At 42.8% G+C, this 13,170-nt stretch overlaps 1 protein-coding gene across 3 annotated transcripts in view; it reads left to right on the top strand.

The window, feature by feature from the left end:
• Positions 1 to 13,170, top strand: part of RFX1 (regulatory factor X1) — a 1,726,663-nt gene that overhangs the window by 1,262,668 nt on the left and 450,825 nt on the right. For all 3 annotated transcript variants that reach the window (XM_044057089.1, XM_044057092.1, XM_044057093.1), the window contains exon 13: positions 10,279 to 10,397. In XM_044057089.1, the coding sequence (XP_043913024.1) occupies positions 10,279 to 10,397 (119 nt within the window). The remainder of the gene's footprint in view (positions 1 to 10,278; positions 10,398 to 13,170) is intronic.

Genomic DNA, 13,170 nt, shown 5'->3' with positions numbered 1-13,170 from the left:
AGTATTCCAGCTACAAGCACTCATGGCTGTAGAGCACTTCATCATCTTACATGCTGACGGGGTGTCCCTCAGGACTAACCCATCCTTCATGCCCAAAGTGGTGTCCAGTGTGGCTACACTCTAGATGTACACAGACAGCTCAGATTCTGTCTAGACAGGACTAAATCATTTAGAAAGACTGATCAATTGCTAGTCAACTGTGCTGCAGGGACAGAGGGAAAAGCCCTATCCAAACAAACCATTTTCAAATGGATAGCCCACTGCATCAAATTCTGTTACAAGCAACATGGGAAACCTCCCCCTAAGGGGGCAGGACTCACTCTGCCAGAGCAGCCTCCACCTCTACAGCTTTCCACAGAGGAGTCCCCACCAGGGAAATCCTGGAGGCTGCCACATGGACATCTGTTCACACCTTCACCAAGCATTACCACCTGCCTATCTTCTCCAAATCCAGGGCAGGCTTTGCCACTGCAGTCATACAGGGCATCATAGCCAGCCCCTGGTCTTCTTGACTGCCTCCACCCTTTTCCTCAGCTTTGGGAATCAACCCAAATGTGATGACTACAACAGTAAAACACGAAGAACATAGTACAGTTGTGTACACTAAGATGTTCCAGTGTATTCACTGTTACAGTCCTGGTTTCCCTCCGTCCATCCCCCTCTTCTTTCTCTCTTTCTCCTTGCAAGGAACTTTTTGGTATTTACTTTCTACTGGTGGGGGTTCTTCCACCATATCCTGGCTCCCACCACAAAATAGATGCAGACCGTGAAATACCAATAACTGAAACCAAAAGAAATGGTCCAGGCACACTGAAACAGCTAAAATGAAGAATTTAATTTAAAAGTTAAAAAACAAGTTTAAACACAAGCACTTTCACCCTGACTCAATGCAGGGCTTTTTCAGGTGAATACAAAACTCCATACAAATCCATTTAAATATCCCCCATCCCCAAAAAAGCACATTTCACTGACTGCACACAAATCACTGAAAGCTCAAATCACCGAAAACACAATTCACTGAAACACATTTCACTGAAAGTTATATATGGCCTTTTCCCCACTGTAGTGCGACCCTGGAGTTAGTATATATAGTAAGGGGGTGTAGGGGGCACTGCCCCCACATCGGGGGGTATTGGGGCATAGCCCCCCCACACACACACATAGTTTGGATATATATTATGTTTAAAAAAGAGTAATTTATTGGAATTGCAAGTATCCATGTATACAGTTCAAAATATTTAAAATAGTTGGGGGGCTATGCCCCCCACACCCCCTTACTATATATACTAACTCCAGAGTCACACTACAGTGGGGAAAAGACTATATATAACTTTCATTGAAATTTGTTGTAGTGAATTGTGTTTTCAGTGAATTGAGCTTTCAGTGATTTGTGCACAGTCATTTGACTTTCAGTGAAATGTGCTTTCAGTGAATAGTCCTAGACCCATATATATATATATATGTGTGTGTGTGTAATATATATATCTATATATGTGTATATATATATATATATATATATATATATATATATATATATATATACACCTAATTGGGCAGCCATCTATTACAAGCAGGACATCCATTAAAAGAGCAGGGCAGGTTTTGCTTCTGGCATCATCTAAGACATGATTTATCCTGCTTCCAGGGGGATTACTGCCGCATTAGTACTATCCCACAAATAAGGAATAACAGTGTAGTGGTGATATCCAGGAGGATGCCTTACTGCTGCATTAATACTGCCCCACAAATAAGGAGTAACAGTGTAGTGATGATATCATAGATTAATAAGTGTTTACTAAACAAATGACCACAAGGGCCTTTTTAAGCTTAGCTATGCATCCCAAATCTCTGAGAAGTTCTGGTACCCTTGTTAAGTGTAAGCATGGGCCTGGGAAATTAACCATTTACATGTTACCTGTGTCCATTAGAGACATAGGTGCCAAACCAGGGATGAATTTCCGTTTTCCCATCCAATTGTCCAAGTTGCACTTTTTATTTATTTATTTATTTATTTAAATTTGTTGACCGGGAGTGTCCGACTGGACGTGGGTCCATTTTCAGCGGAGGCCCGGGGAGAAAAGCTCCACAGTAAAATAAACAGACAGTAGTTACATTGGATTACATAGTGATTAACAATTTAACATATAAATTACTTACAACATATTTACAGATGAAGAACATAGTACATCAGTAGACAACTAGAATCTTTATCTGTGAAGTACATAACAGGCATTAACAAATGTAACAATGAGAAGTTCCTGCTGTATAATAAGTACTAGGCTTATGAGCATCTGAGCTTGCTGTCATCAAGGTAGTTAGTGGAGGTGAAAGGTAGTAGTTGGATGGGGTGGATGATATTAGAGTGGGAGTTGCAAGGGCATAGCCAGCATGTTTTTAGGTGCGCTTTTAATAAAGTTTTGAAGTTGGTGCATGATGGTACGGAGGTAATTGTGGGTGGGAGTGAGTTCCATAATTTGGCTATGGCGCAAGAGAATAGTGCTTCACCAGCAGAGTTATTGGCTTTAGTGATCTGCAAGTGATTTTTGTTGCTGGATCTTATTGGTCTGGTGGTGCGATAGGGTTGGAGTAGATTCTGGAGGGATGGGACATTTATTGGATGGTTTACTAGTTTGTGGGTGAGTGAGAGTTGATACCACTGAAGGAGGTGAGGGAGTTCAAGCCAGCCCAGTTCAGCAAGTGAGAGACAGTGGTGACTACGGTAGGATGCCCCTGTGGCGTATTTTGCGATTTTGTTGTAGCAGGTCTCTAGCTTGTTTAGATCACATTGCCTTAGGTTGGTATATACTGGAGAGGCATAAAGTAGGGTGGAGATAAGGTGGGAATTTGCTATTGAAATCTTTGCTGCTTTGGTGAGAAATTGTTTATTTCTGTATAATGCTCCTAGTTTTTTGTGGACTTTTTTTATGGTCATGGATATGTGAATGTCAAATTTTAGTTTATTGTCTATTTCCACTCCTAGCAATTTGGTGTGTTCAGTTGGGTATAAGTGAGAGTTGTTTTGAGTATGTTTGGTGGGTTGGAAGATGAGTAGTTTAGTTTTGTTTGGGTTGAGTATTAAATGGGCATCGGATAACCATGTTTCAACAGAGGAAAAGGCTTCCTGTGTGACTTTTTGCAGTTTGGGTAGGGACTGGGCTGAGCAGATGATGGTAGAGTCATCTGCGTATTGGATGAGTGTGCCATGTTTGGTGGCAGAGGCTAGATTATTGGTGTAAACAGAGAAAAGTAGGGGTCCAAGGATGGATCCTTGGGAACCCCTATGGAGACAGGTAGTTGGGGAGATATGTCATTCTGCCATACAACGGATTGTTGGCGGTCAGACAGGTAACTCTGAAACCAGTTGGTGACTGATTGCGAGAAGGATAGGTTATTGAGGACAGAGATAAGTTGTTTGTGTGGGACCATGTCAAATGCTTTAGATAGGTCTAGGAAAGTAGCAGAGGAGAGATAGCCATTGTTTTTATGCTGAAGGATAGTGTTTGTAAAGGAGAGTAAGGCAGTGGTGGTGCTATGGTTTGGTCGGAAACCATGCTGAGTACTGGAAAGGAGGTTGTTAGTAAGGAGGTAGTGTGAGACCTGAGAGGGTATGCATCTCTCTAGTATTTTGGAGAGTGGAGAGAGAATAGCTATGGGGCGGTAATTGGTTAGTTCTGCAGAGGGTCCGCCTTTGTGGAGGGGAATTATATGTGAGACTTTCCACAATGTAGGAACGTAACTTTCTGACAGAGATCGGTTAATCAAGATGGATACTGGGTAGGCCAGAGCATCAGCTGCGATTTGTAGGTATTCACTTGGGAGGTTGTCGGCTGCCAATTTGGTGGGTTTAAGTTTAGTTAAGAGTTTTTTTATGTTGTAGGTAGGTACAGGAGAAAAAGAGAAGGCAGTGGGGAGATTACTAGTTGAAGGTGTGGGTTGGAGGGGAGGGGGGTTGTGTTGTTTAGCTAGTGATAGTATGGTTTGGGTGAAGTGTGTGTTGAATGAGGTAGCAATATTTTATTTTCTGAGGAGTGAGGGATGTTAGGGGGAGGGGTACTGACTTTACCTGGGTGGAGGATGGAGTTTATGGAGGACCAGAATTGTTTGGGGCTGTGTTGTGAGGAGTCTAGGGCAGACTGGTAGTATTGGAATTTGTCCCGTTTTATTGGCTTTTTGACTCTATTGTGTAGTTCTAGGAATTTCTGTCTAGCTGCGGGGGTTTTGGTTTTGCGCCAGTGCTCCCAGGCTTTATCCCTGTTTTTCATTTCTGACTTAGTGGTTTTCTGTAGCCATGGGGAGGGTTGTGCTTTGGTTCTGGAAAATCTTATGGGGGCATGGTAATTAAGGATGTTCAGGAAGGTAGTATTAAAAGATTCAACTGCGTCATCTAGACTGAGGTACTTTAGAGCATGCCAGTTACATTCTTTGAGGGATGAGATGAATGTGAGTGGGTTAAAGTTTATTTTTTTACGTATTTGACGATAGATGACAGGTTTAGCTTGGTACAGGTATTTTTTGAGTAGGAATGTTGGGGAGTGATCACTGAGGCTATCTGATAAGCAGCCTGTTATATATGACTGGGGGTTCTTACTGACTAGTATCCAATCCAGGGTAGAGTGCTTGCTGGAGTTTTTATTTATCCTTGTTGGTGACTGGACTAGTTGGGTGAAGCCATGAAGGTGTACATGGATGGGTTGGATTGTTGCCAGAACAGGGTTGCCACTTGAATTGGCTTAGGGAGAAACTGTGCTTCACATGGATGGGGAGCTTGTCCATGGAATCCCTTACTGCTGCATTAGTGTTCTCCCACGCATAAGGAGTAATAGTGTAGTGGTGATATCCAGGGGGATTCCTTACTGCTGCATTAGTGTTCTCCCATGCATAAGGAACAATAGTGCAGAGGTGATATCCAGGGACATTCCTTACTGCTGCATTACAACTCTGCCATAAATAAGGAGTAACAGTGCAGTAGTGATGTCCAGGGGGGATTCCTTACTGCTGCATTAGTGTTCTCCCATGCATAAGGAGTAATAGTGCAGTAGTGATATCCAGGGGGATTCCTTACTGCTGCATTAGTGCTCTCCCATGCATAAGGAGTAATAGTGCAGTGGTGATATCCAGGGACATTCTTTACTGCTGCATTACAACTCTGCCATAAATAAGGAGTAATAGTGCAGTGGTGATATCCAGGGACATTCCTTACTGCTGCATTAGTGTTCTCCCACGCATAAGGAGTAATAGTGCAGTGGTGATATCCAGGGACATTCCTTACTGCTGCATTACAACTCTCCCATAAATAAGGAGTAACAGTGCAGTAGTGATATCCAGGGGGGATTCATTACTGCTACATTAGTGTTCTCCCACGCATAAGGAGTAATAGTGCAGTGGTGATATCCAGGGACATTCCTTACTGCTGCATTACAACTCTCCCATAAATAAGGCGTAACAGTGCAGTAGTGATATCCAGGGGGGATTCCTTACTGCTGTATTAGTGTTCTCCCATGCATAAGGAGTAATAGTGCAGTGGTGATATCCAGGGACATTCCTTACTGCTGCATTACAACTCTCCCATAAATAAAGGGGTAACAGTGCAGTAGTGATATCCAGGGGGGATTCCTTACTGCTGTATTAGTGTTCTCCCATGCATAAGGAGTAATAGTGCAGTGGTGATATCCAGGGGGGATTCCTTACTGCTGCATTAGTATTCTCCCATACATAACAAGTAACAGTGCAGTGGTGATATCTAGAGGGATTCCTTACCGCTGCATTAGTATTCTCCCATACATAAGGAGCACCAGTTTAGTGGTGATATCCATGGGGATTCCTTTCCTACTGCATTAGTGCAAGCAGTAACAGTGCAGTGGTGATATCGGAGGAATGCCTTACTTCTGCATTAGTACTCTCTGTACATAAAGAGTAACAGTGCAGTGGTCATAGCGGAGGGATGCCTTACTGCTGCATTTGTATTCTTCCATACATAAAGAGTAACAGTGTAGTGGTGATATCCAGAGGGATTCCTACTGCTGCATTAGTACTAGCAGTAACAGTACAATGGTTATATCTGAGGGATGCCTTATTGCTGCATTAGTATTGTCTCAAAAATAAGGAGTAACAGTGCAATGGTGATATCCATGGGGATTCCTTACTGCTGCATCAGTACAAGCAGCAACATTTCAGTGGTGATATCTGATGAATGCTTTACTGCTGCAATAGTAGTCTCCCATACATAAGGAGTAACAGTGCAGTGGTAATATCCAGGGAGATTTCTTACTGCTGCATTAGTATTCTCCTATACATAAGGAGTAGCAGTGTAGTGGTGATATCCATGGGGATTCCTTACTGGTGCATTACTGCAAGCAGTAACAGTGCAGTGGTGATAGCTGAAGTATGCCTTGCTGCTGCATTAGTGCTCTCCCTTACATAAGAAGTAACAGTGCAGTGTTGATATTGGAGGGATGCCTTACTGCTGCATTTGTATTCTCCCATTAATAACAAGTATCAGTGCAGTGGTGATATCTAGAGGGATTCCTACTTCTGTGTCAGTACTAGCAGTAACAGTGCAATGGTGATATCTGAAGAATACCTTACTGCTGCATTAGCATTCTCCCAAAAAATAAGGAGTAACAGTAAAGTGGTGATAACCAGGGGGATTCCTTACTGCTGCATTAGTACAAGTAGTAACAGTGCAGTGGTGATATCCAGGGGGATTCCTTACTGATGCATTAGTACTGTCCCACAAATAGGGAGTAACAGTTCAGTGGGCATCCCTTTGATGTACATAATACAACTGTGGGAGCACCTTGTCATAACAGCAGATGTTTTGAGTTTCAGATCACAGCTACAGTATAAGCTACCACCCTCTTATCCCCTGGCCAGGGACTTGCTCCCAGTTTATTATCAGGTGCTAGGGCCTTGGGTGTTGTGCTGTAATCTGTCATTCCCTTTTTGCTATTTTTTAGGGGCAAAGTCAGTATTGCCCTAACCTTACTGATTAGGAATAAGACAGAAACTCATTGCGAACTTTACTGGTGAAGGACCAGGAACTCTGCTCACCCCTCAGTCAGAGCATACTTCTGAATACTTTTTCACCACAAAGAACTGTGCAAGGATGTGAGTGCTTCCTCCTTGTAAGACGCATTTTGGCCCAGCATCTAGTTGGGAGGAGCTGCAGTCGTAGGTGGTGTCCCTAAAAGTTGTGGAAGTCGAACAGGAGGTGAGACGTCTACCTTCAGCAATTTCCATACATAATAAATAACTGCAGTGGAGATGTACTCAAGTGTCTACTGTTATGGGGAGATGCTCACACAGCTTGTAATAAATACATTCCACAGTTGTGCTTCTTTATGAGTCCATGTCACTTCATAGAAATCTGGGTTCACTTCACCTTGCAGGATGAAGAGAAAGGTCCCTTGACAGTGACAACCTTGAACAAGTGATCCCTTTGGTCTTTCATACAGACTTGGAAACAGCACAAAATGAAGTCATGTATTGCCAAAGATTCCAAAGACAGCCACAAGGCATTCTATAACTATGTCAAGAATCTAAATGACAATGCTCAGATCTGCTCTGAGCTACAACAGAATGGCATTAAATATACTGATCCCAAGGATATTGCCAATCTCCTGTCAGATCGATTTAGTGCCAACTTTACCCCCCTCTCACCCCCTAAAAGGCCCATCTTAATACCAAAAGATTGCCAAATTCAGGTAATCACGGCCACACAGGTAGAAACCGCACTCTCCAAAGCTAAGAATACAGCATCTATGGGACCAGATGACATCCCAGGCTGTGTACTACATGAACTACAAAATGAACTGGCATCTCACCTAAGTGTCATGTTTAATCATAGCCTCACCTTAGGCTTCATGCCCACTGAGTAATGCACAGCTACAGTTACCCCACTCCACAAGGGGGGATCCACCTTGGATCCCGGGAACTACCGTCCCATCAGTCTGATGAGCCTGATCTGCAAGGGCATGGAATGCATTATCATGGAGCTTATAAACAAAGACATTGGCAACTTTCAAACACTGGACCCCACCCAGTTTGGGTTCGTGAAGGGCCGATCTTGTCTCCCGAACCTGATTTGACTTCTTCAAATCAGTCTCCAGAGCTGTAGAAGAGGGTAAGGCGGTCCACACAGCTTATCTGGACCTCGCCAAGGCCTTCAACACCATCCCCCACTCTGGAATCATAGATAAACCTACTAAGCTGGGCATAAATCCCTACGTCACTCGGTGGGTTGCCAACTGGCTTACTGACAGAACCCAGACTGTAAAAGTAGCCGACTCCAAATGCAGCTCCAGACAAGTGACAAGTGGAATTCCTCAGGGTTCAGTCCTGGGACCGCTCTTGTTTGGCATCTACTTCTCTGAAGTACAGGCCAACACTAAGGGACTCTGGCTAACAAAGTATGAACCTAAGCCTAGGATTGGTCCATTACTAGTGAGGAGAATCCTCTCCAGGTAGGTTCACTTCACAAGTGCGTTTTGTGGACCTTGGTATGCAGTGACCACTGAAGAAGTGCAGTATGCCTAGCTGTTTTAGCATATGGCCTTCGCTTGTCTTTTTGACCCCTGTTAGAATGACTGTTTTGTGATGATTCTTGAAAAGTATCTTTTTCTTAGCAGTAATCAAGCATTTGCAACGTCTGATGGTGTCAGACCCTGTACCACCAGAGATTGTCTGCGGTAGTCTTGCAGATGTCCTTCAGTAATATCTTTTAGGTTGGAGTCGAAATGCTGTTCATAACTTTTTTGCATGTTTGTGAGACAGTTTATTGAAAGCGAGTTAAAAAAAATTATATTTTAGTGAAAGTGCTTCATTGAGTCCTATTTGAAAGAGACAGATTTTTTTACCCTTTGCACTTTAGAGGGGAGAAAACTTTCTGCATTGATTTCAAACTAAATAGGTTAGTTTGACTGAGTGGCCCTTCCGATGAACCAAGATTCACTCATTTGTCAAACACTGCTTCTTGTTAGCCAGGACTGAGATTATGTTTGAAACAGATGGTATTCATAGGTTCACCAGTTCATAGGATGATACTAGGCTGTTGGCCCAGAGGCCCTTATAAGCCTAGCCACGAATTTTGCCCATGTTCCCACAAAGTCAGCACCTGTTTCCCCTGTCCAGCAGGGACACAGGAGGTATCCCAGGGGTGTATTTTCTGTTTCCCATCCAGTCATCCAGTTTCCTCTTAAAGAGGGCTAGAGAGGTACTCTGTTTGACATGGAGAGGGAGTCTATTCCACAGATGGCGAAGTCTTTGGGACACAGATATGTCCTGCCAACAAGTTCTGTTAATGTCACAGACTAGGTTGAGAACTTGTGTGTGGGTTGCCCGAGTGGAGTTTGAGTTACAGATATGCAGCAACTCCGTCAAGGCTGAGTCTGAGACGGGCTTGTCTGCCAGACGCAGGTCACCTCTGAGCAGTCTGTACAAGACTGAGTGGTGGGACAGGGCTTTTAGCCTATCTGTTTGAGAGCCTGGATTTTCCTGATCAGGAACATGCAACGAGTTGAGGTATTGCTAACAAACTACAGACACTGGATTACTTTGAAACTCTGCATTCACCTTAGTAGTGGGGTTATTCACCATGGAGTTTGTATGCAAAGCTATCAATGACTGTCAGCATAAGTGCCACTTTGAACATTTTTTCTTTTTCTCCAAAACTGTTTTTTTTAAATTGGGGGGGGGGTTAATTCCACACAAATGGCTCAACTTTTTCTTTTTTTTTTGTTAAGCTTAAAGAAAAATGTGAGTGAACCTGAGAGTCGTGTTTCTAATGCTGAGCATGAAGCAGATGTAATCATTTCAATATATTCACTGATGTCTTGTTGGCATGAAGCAGATGTAATCATTTCAATATATTCACTGATGTCTTGTTGGCATGAAGCAGATGTAATCATTTCAATATATTCACTGATGTCTTGTTGGCATGAAGCAGATGTAATCATTTCAATATATTCAACGATGTCTTGTTGGCATGAAGAAGTTTGACTTTAGGCATTAAGACTGATTTGAGGCATAGTGGCACCTTTTAAGGCTGTAGTTGTATTAGTGAAACACTGAAATTAGAAAGCAGCCTGGAGTACCTTACTCACAGTAGGAGCAATTCCATTCATTACAGCGAGAGTGAAAAGTCAGCAAATTACAGTAACGCTTTTATTTCCTAATACAGACTGTCTAAATGTTCACAGGAACAAACTTAGTGAAATTTATGTGTAAATATGATTTGGCACATAAAATATATATATTTTTTTATACTTTTACTGATTGCAGATGCATCCCGAGCTCTTCCAGAGTTTGCTGATATAGACCTGCAAGGCAAAAGCCTGCCAGATGGGGTCAGTGCTGAGTACCTGCGAGCATTTCAGCTGCTGTACCGGGAACACTGTGAGGTATAAAGGACTGTGGCTGTAATAAATAATCTGCAGATAGCTGTCTTTGTAAACTTAGTGCATCATACTTTTAAAAGAATGTTGTCAAACTTTCATTGATTCCAAATTTCTCATGTTGCCTTTGTTCATATCATTGTGAGGTCTGTGATTTGTCTGCTGAGTCAAGACTAAACACAAGCTTAACTAGATTATGTCTTAGTTTTCAGCAAGTCAAGCTGTGTGTCTTGCAACTTAAATGATGATTTTTTTCATATTAATTAATGTAGGTTGATTCTGTATTTTTGAGTGAAGGGTTTAGGGAATCAGATAGACCTGTTGCAAATAAGTAACTGAATTAGTAAAGATAATTTTTTCATATTAATTAATGCAGGTAAGCTTGATTCCATATTTTGAGTGAAGGGTTTAGGGAATCAGATAGACCTGTTGCAAATAAGTAACTGAATTAGTAAAGATTAGTAGAAGGATTATCCGCGGTGGTGGTGCTGCGGTAGCATTGTCGCCTCACAGTAAGACGCTGTCCGGTTCGATTCTCAGCTAGAACGTCTTCTGCGTGGAGACATGCGTGAATGGGCGTACCTTCACTGAAGGTTGTGCATCAGGGCTGGCAACTCGGCACGTAAAAACCAACTGCCAATCATTAGCGGACCGGAGTTCCACTGTGGCGACCCCTAACCGGGAAAACCCGAAAGACACATACATACATAGTAGAAGGATTTCACATGTCTCTTAAAGCTGCAGTGCTCACAGGATACGTTTCCTTCTTCATTGGTCTTGCAGCTGATTAATGACGTTGCCTTTTGGGTGTGATGTGTTCTATTCAATGATAGGTCTAATAAAGAATGAATAAAATGGGACTGCAACTTCCTTGGACCTTGAGGTGATACCATGAAAGATAAGTTGTGCAAGGTCGAAAGTTTTCTAACCATCACAGAAACGTTGTGGTCAAAGTATAGTTAGTCAACATTTGTACCCAAGTCCCTGATTACTGTGTCAGATTTAAGTGGAATGTTATGCATATTGTAAGCAGTAGGGATGATAGATTGAACAAAATAAACTATCATGCTTGAGTGTAAGCCCATGATTTAATACACCAAGCATTTGCTTGGTCTAGCTGTTCCTGCAGAATTGGAGTATCAGACTGGGATTTGATAATCTCTCCCAGTTTGCAGTCATTAACAAACTTGGCTAGCCATAGTCCCATGATGTTGGCTTATATGCCCCAGAAGCATATACCAAAGAGGGTAGAGCCCTGTGCGACACCTTTGGTGACATTTTTCTGTCTAGAACAAATAGACCCCAACCTTGATGGTGTGGGTTTTCTCAGGTTGCCATTTACCAATCCACCAAACTATGTTTGGGTTAAAGTTGAGTTGGGAGAGTTTGCCAATATTTCTAGCATGAGGGATAGTGCCAAAGGCCTTGGCAAGGTCCAAATCAGCAGTGCGGATTGTGTGCCCCTTATTCATGCCTTCAGTACCCCTTTCAGGGAACACAACAAGGTTGAGCAGGCATTATCTGTCTTTTACAAAGCCAAGCTAGTGTGTGTCTAGGAATATTGCGTCACCTATGTGATTAGTTCAGCTGCAGTACGTTCCATTTCTTGCAGATAATACTACTGAAACAACAGGCTTGCAATTCCCAAGGTCAGTAGAGGAACCATGTTTTTGGAAGGGCACCACAGCTATCAGGGCCATAACCAGTGGAAAGACTCAGGTTGAAGAATTAATGGAGGGGGGATTTATTTTGTGGGACTTTGCACTTCTCAACATAAATCCACTGATATTGTCAAGACGCATGGAAGTAGTATGTTTTTAATTTTGGAACGTGCCAAAAGAACTTGGCCCAAATTGTTCTCAGGAGGGGGGTGTGAGAGGGAATAGATTGGACATAGAAGAGGGTGGGTAGGGTGAAGTTAGAAGAGAATATGCAGGGAGTTCCCATTTGAATTCAACTCATTGCCCTCTGATTTATTCCTGGGAGCTTATCTGGACACCATACACCACAGGACCTTCCTCCACCAAAGAAGAAATCCTGTTCTTGACTAATTACTTCTAATTATATTGCAGCAGAACCAAATCACTGCAAGAGAGATCCTCAGAATACATGGTTGTATGGCCTTCACATTCCAGATGTACACCTGAGAAAGATTTGTGCAACCTGAGAAACAGGTGGTGCCCACATGTCCATTCCTTGTAGAATCCAGTCCATCTCGTGCCATAAGAGCCCTCATGACAGATACAACACTTAAGTCTCAGTAAAGGGCTACCTTTCAGTTTAGGCCCAGATGCCCAAAATGTGCTCCTCAAACACTACATTGGGACCCCATTCAGGAGATCTGAACATGCAGGGGGGTTGTTACAAAGGGAAAGGAAGAAAGTGATGGCGGTATTCTTAGCCTGAGAGCCTTGAAGGGGGGGGGGGTGTCATTCATACCTTGTGTATAAGCTATCTGTGGAAGCAAGGAGTCAGGACTGGACAAAACATAGACCTAGGTCTGTAATCCATACCTGTCAGGCCTTTACAAGTTAGGGTTTCATAGGCCTTTGTGGAGAAGCTTGTCTCAACTGTTTCAGCCTGCCTTCCTTGGGATCTGCCTTTATTCCTTGTTGCTGGTAAAGCAATTCCTAAAGGGGATACTACAACTGAGACTCATCCCAAGAAGGAATTTATTCCATTATTGGACCTTAACTGTCACCTTGGGAAGCAGACATTACCCACTTTTGACCCAGCAGCTTTGAAATTCTTGACATATAAAGCATTTTCCTGCTGACTT

Source organism: Protopterus annectens, chromosome 15.part0, assembly GCF_019279795.1.
Source record: "Protopterus annectens isolate FY-2018-M chromosome 15.part0, PAN1.0, whole genome shotgun sequence".
NCBI classification, from domain to species: domain Eukaryota; kingdom Metazoa; phylum Chordata; order Ceratodontiformes; family Protopteridae; genus Protopterus; species Protopterus annectens.
Note: the sequence above shows the minus strand (reverse complement) of the source record. Positions and strands in the feature narration are given on the sequence as shown.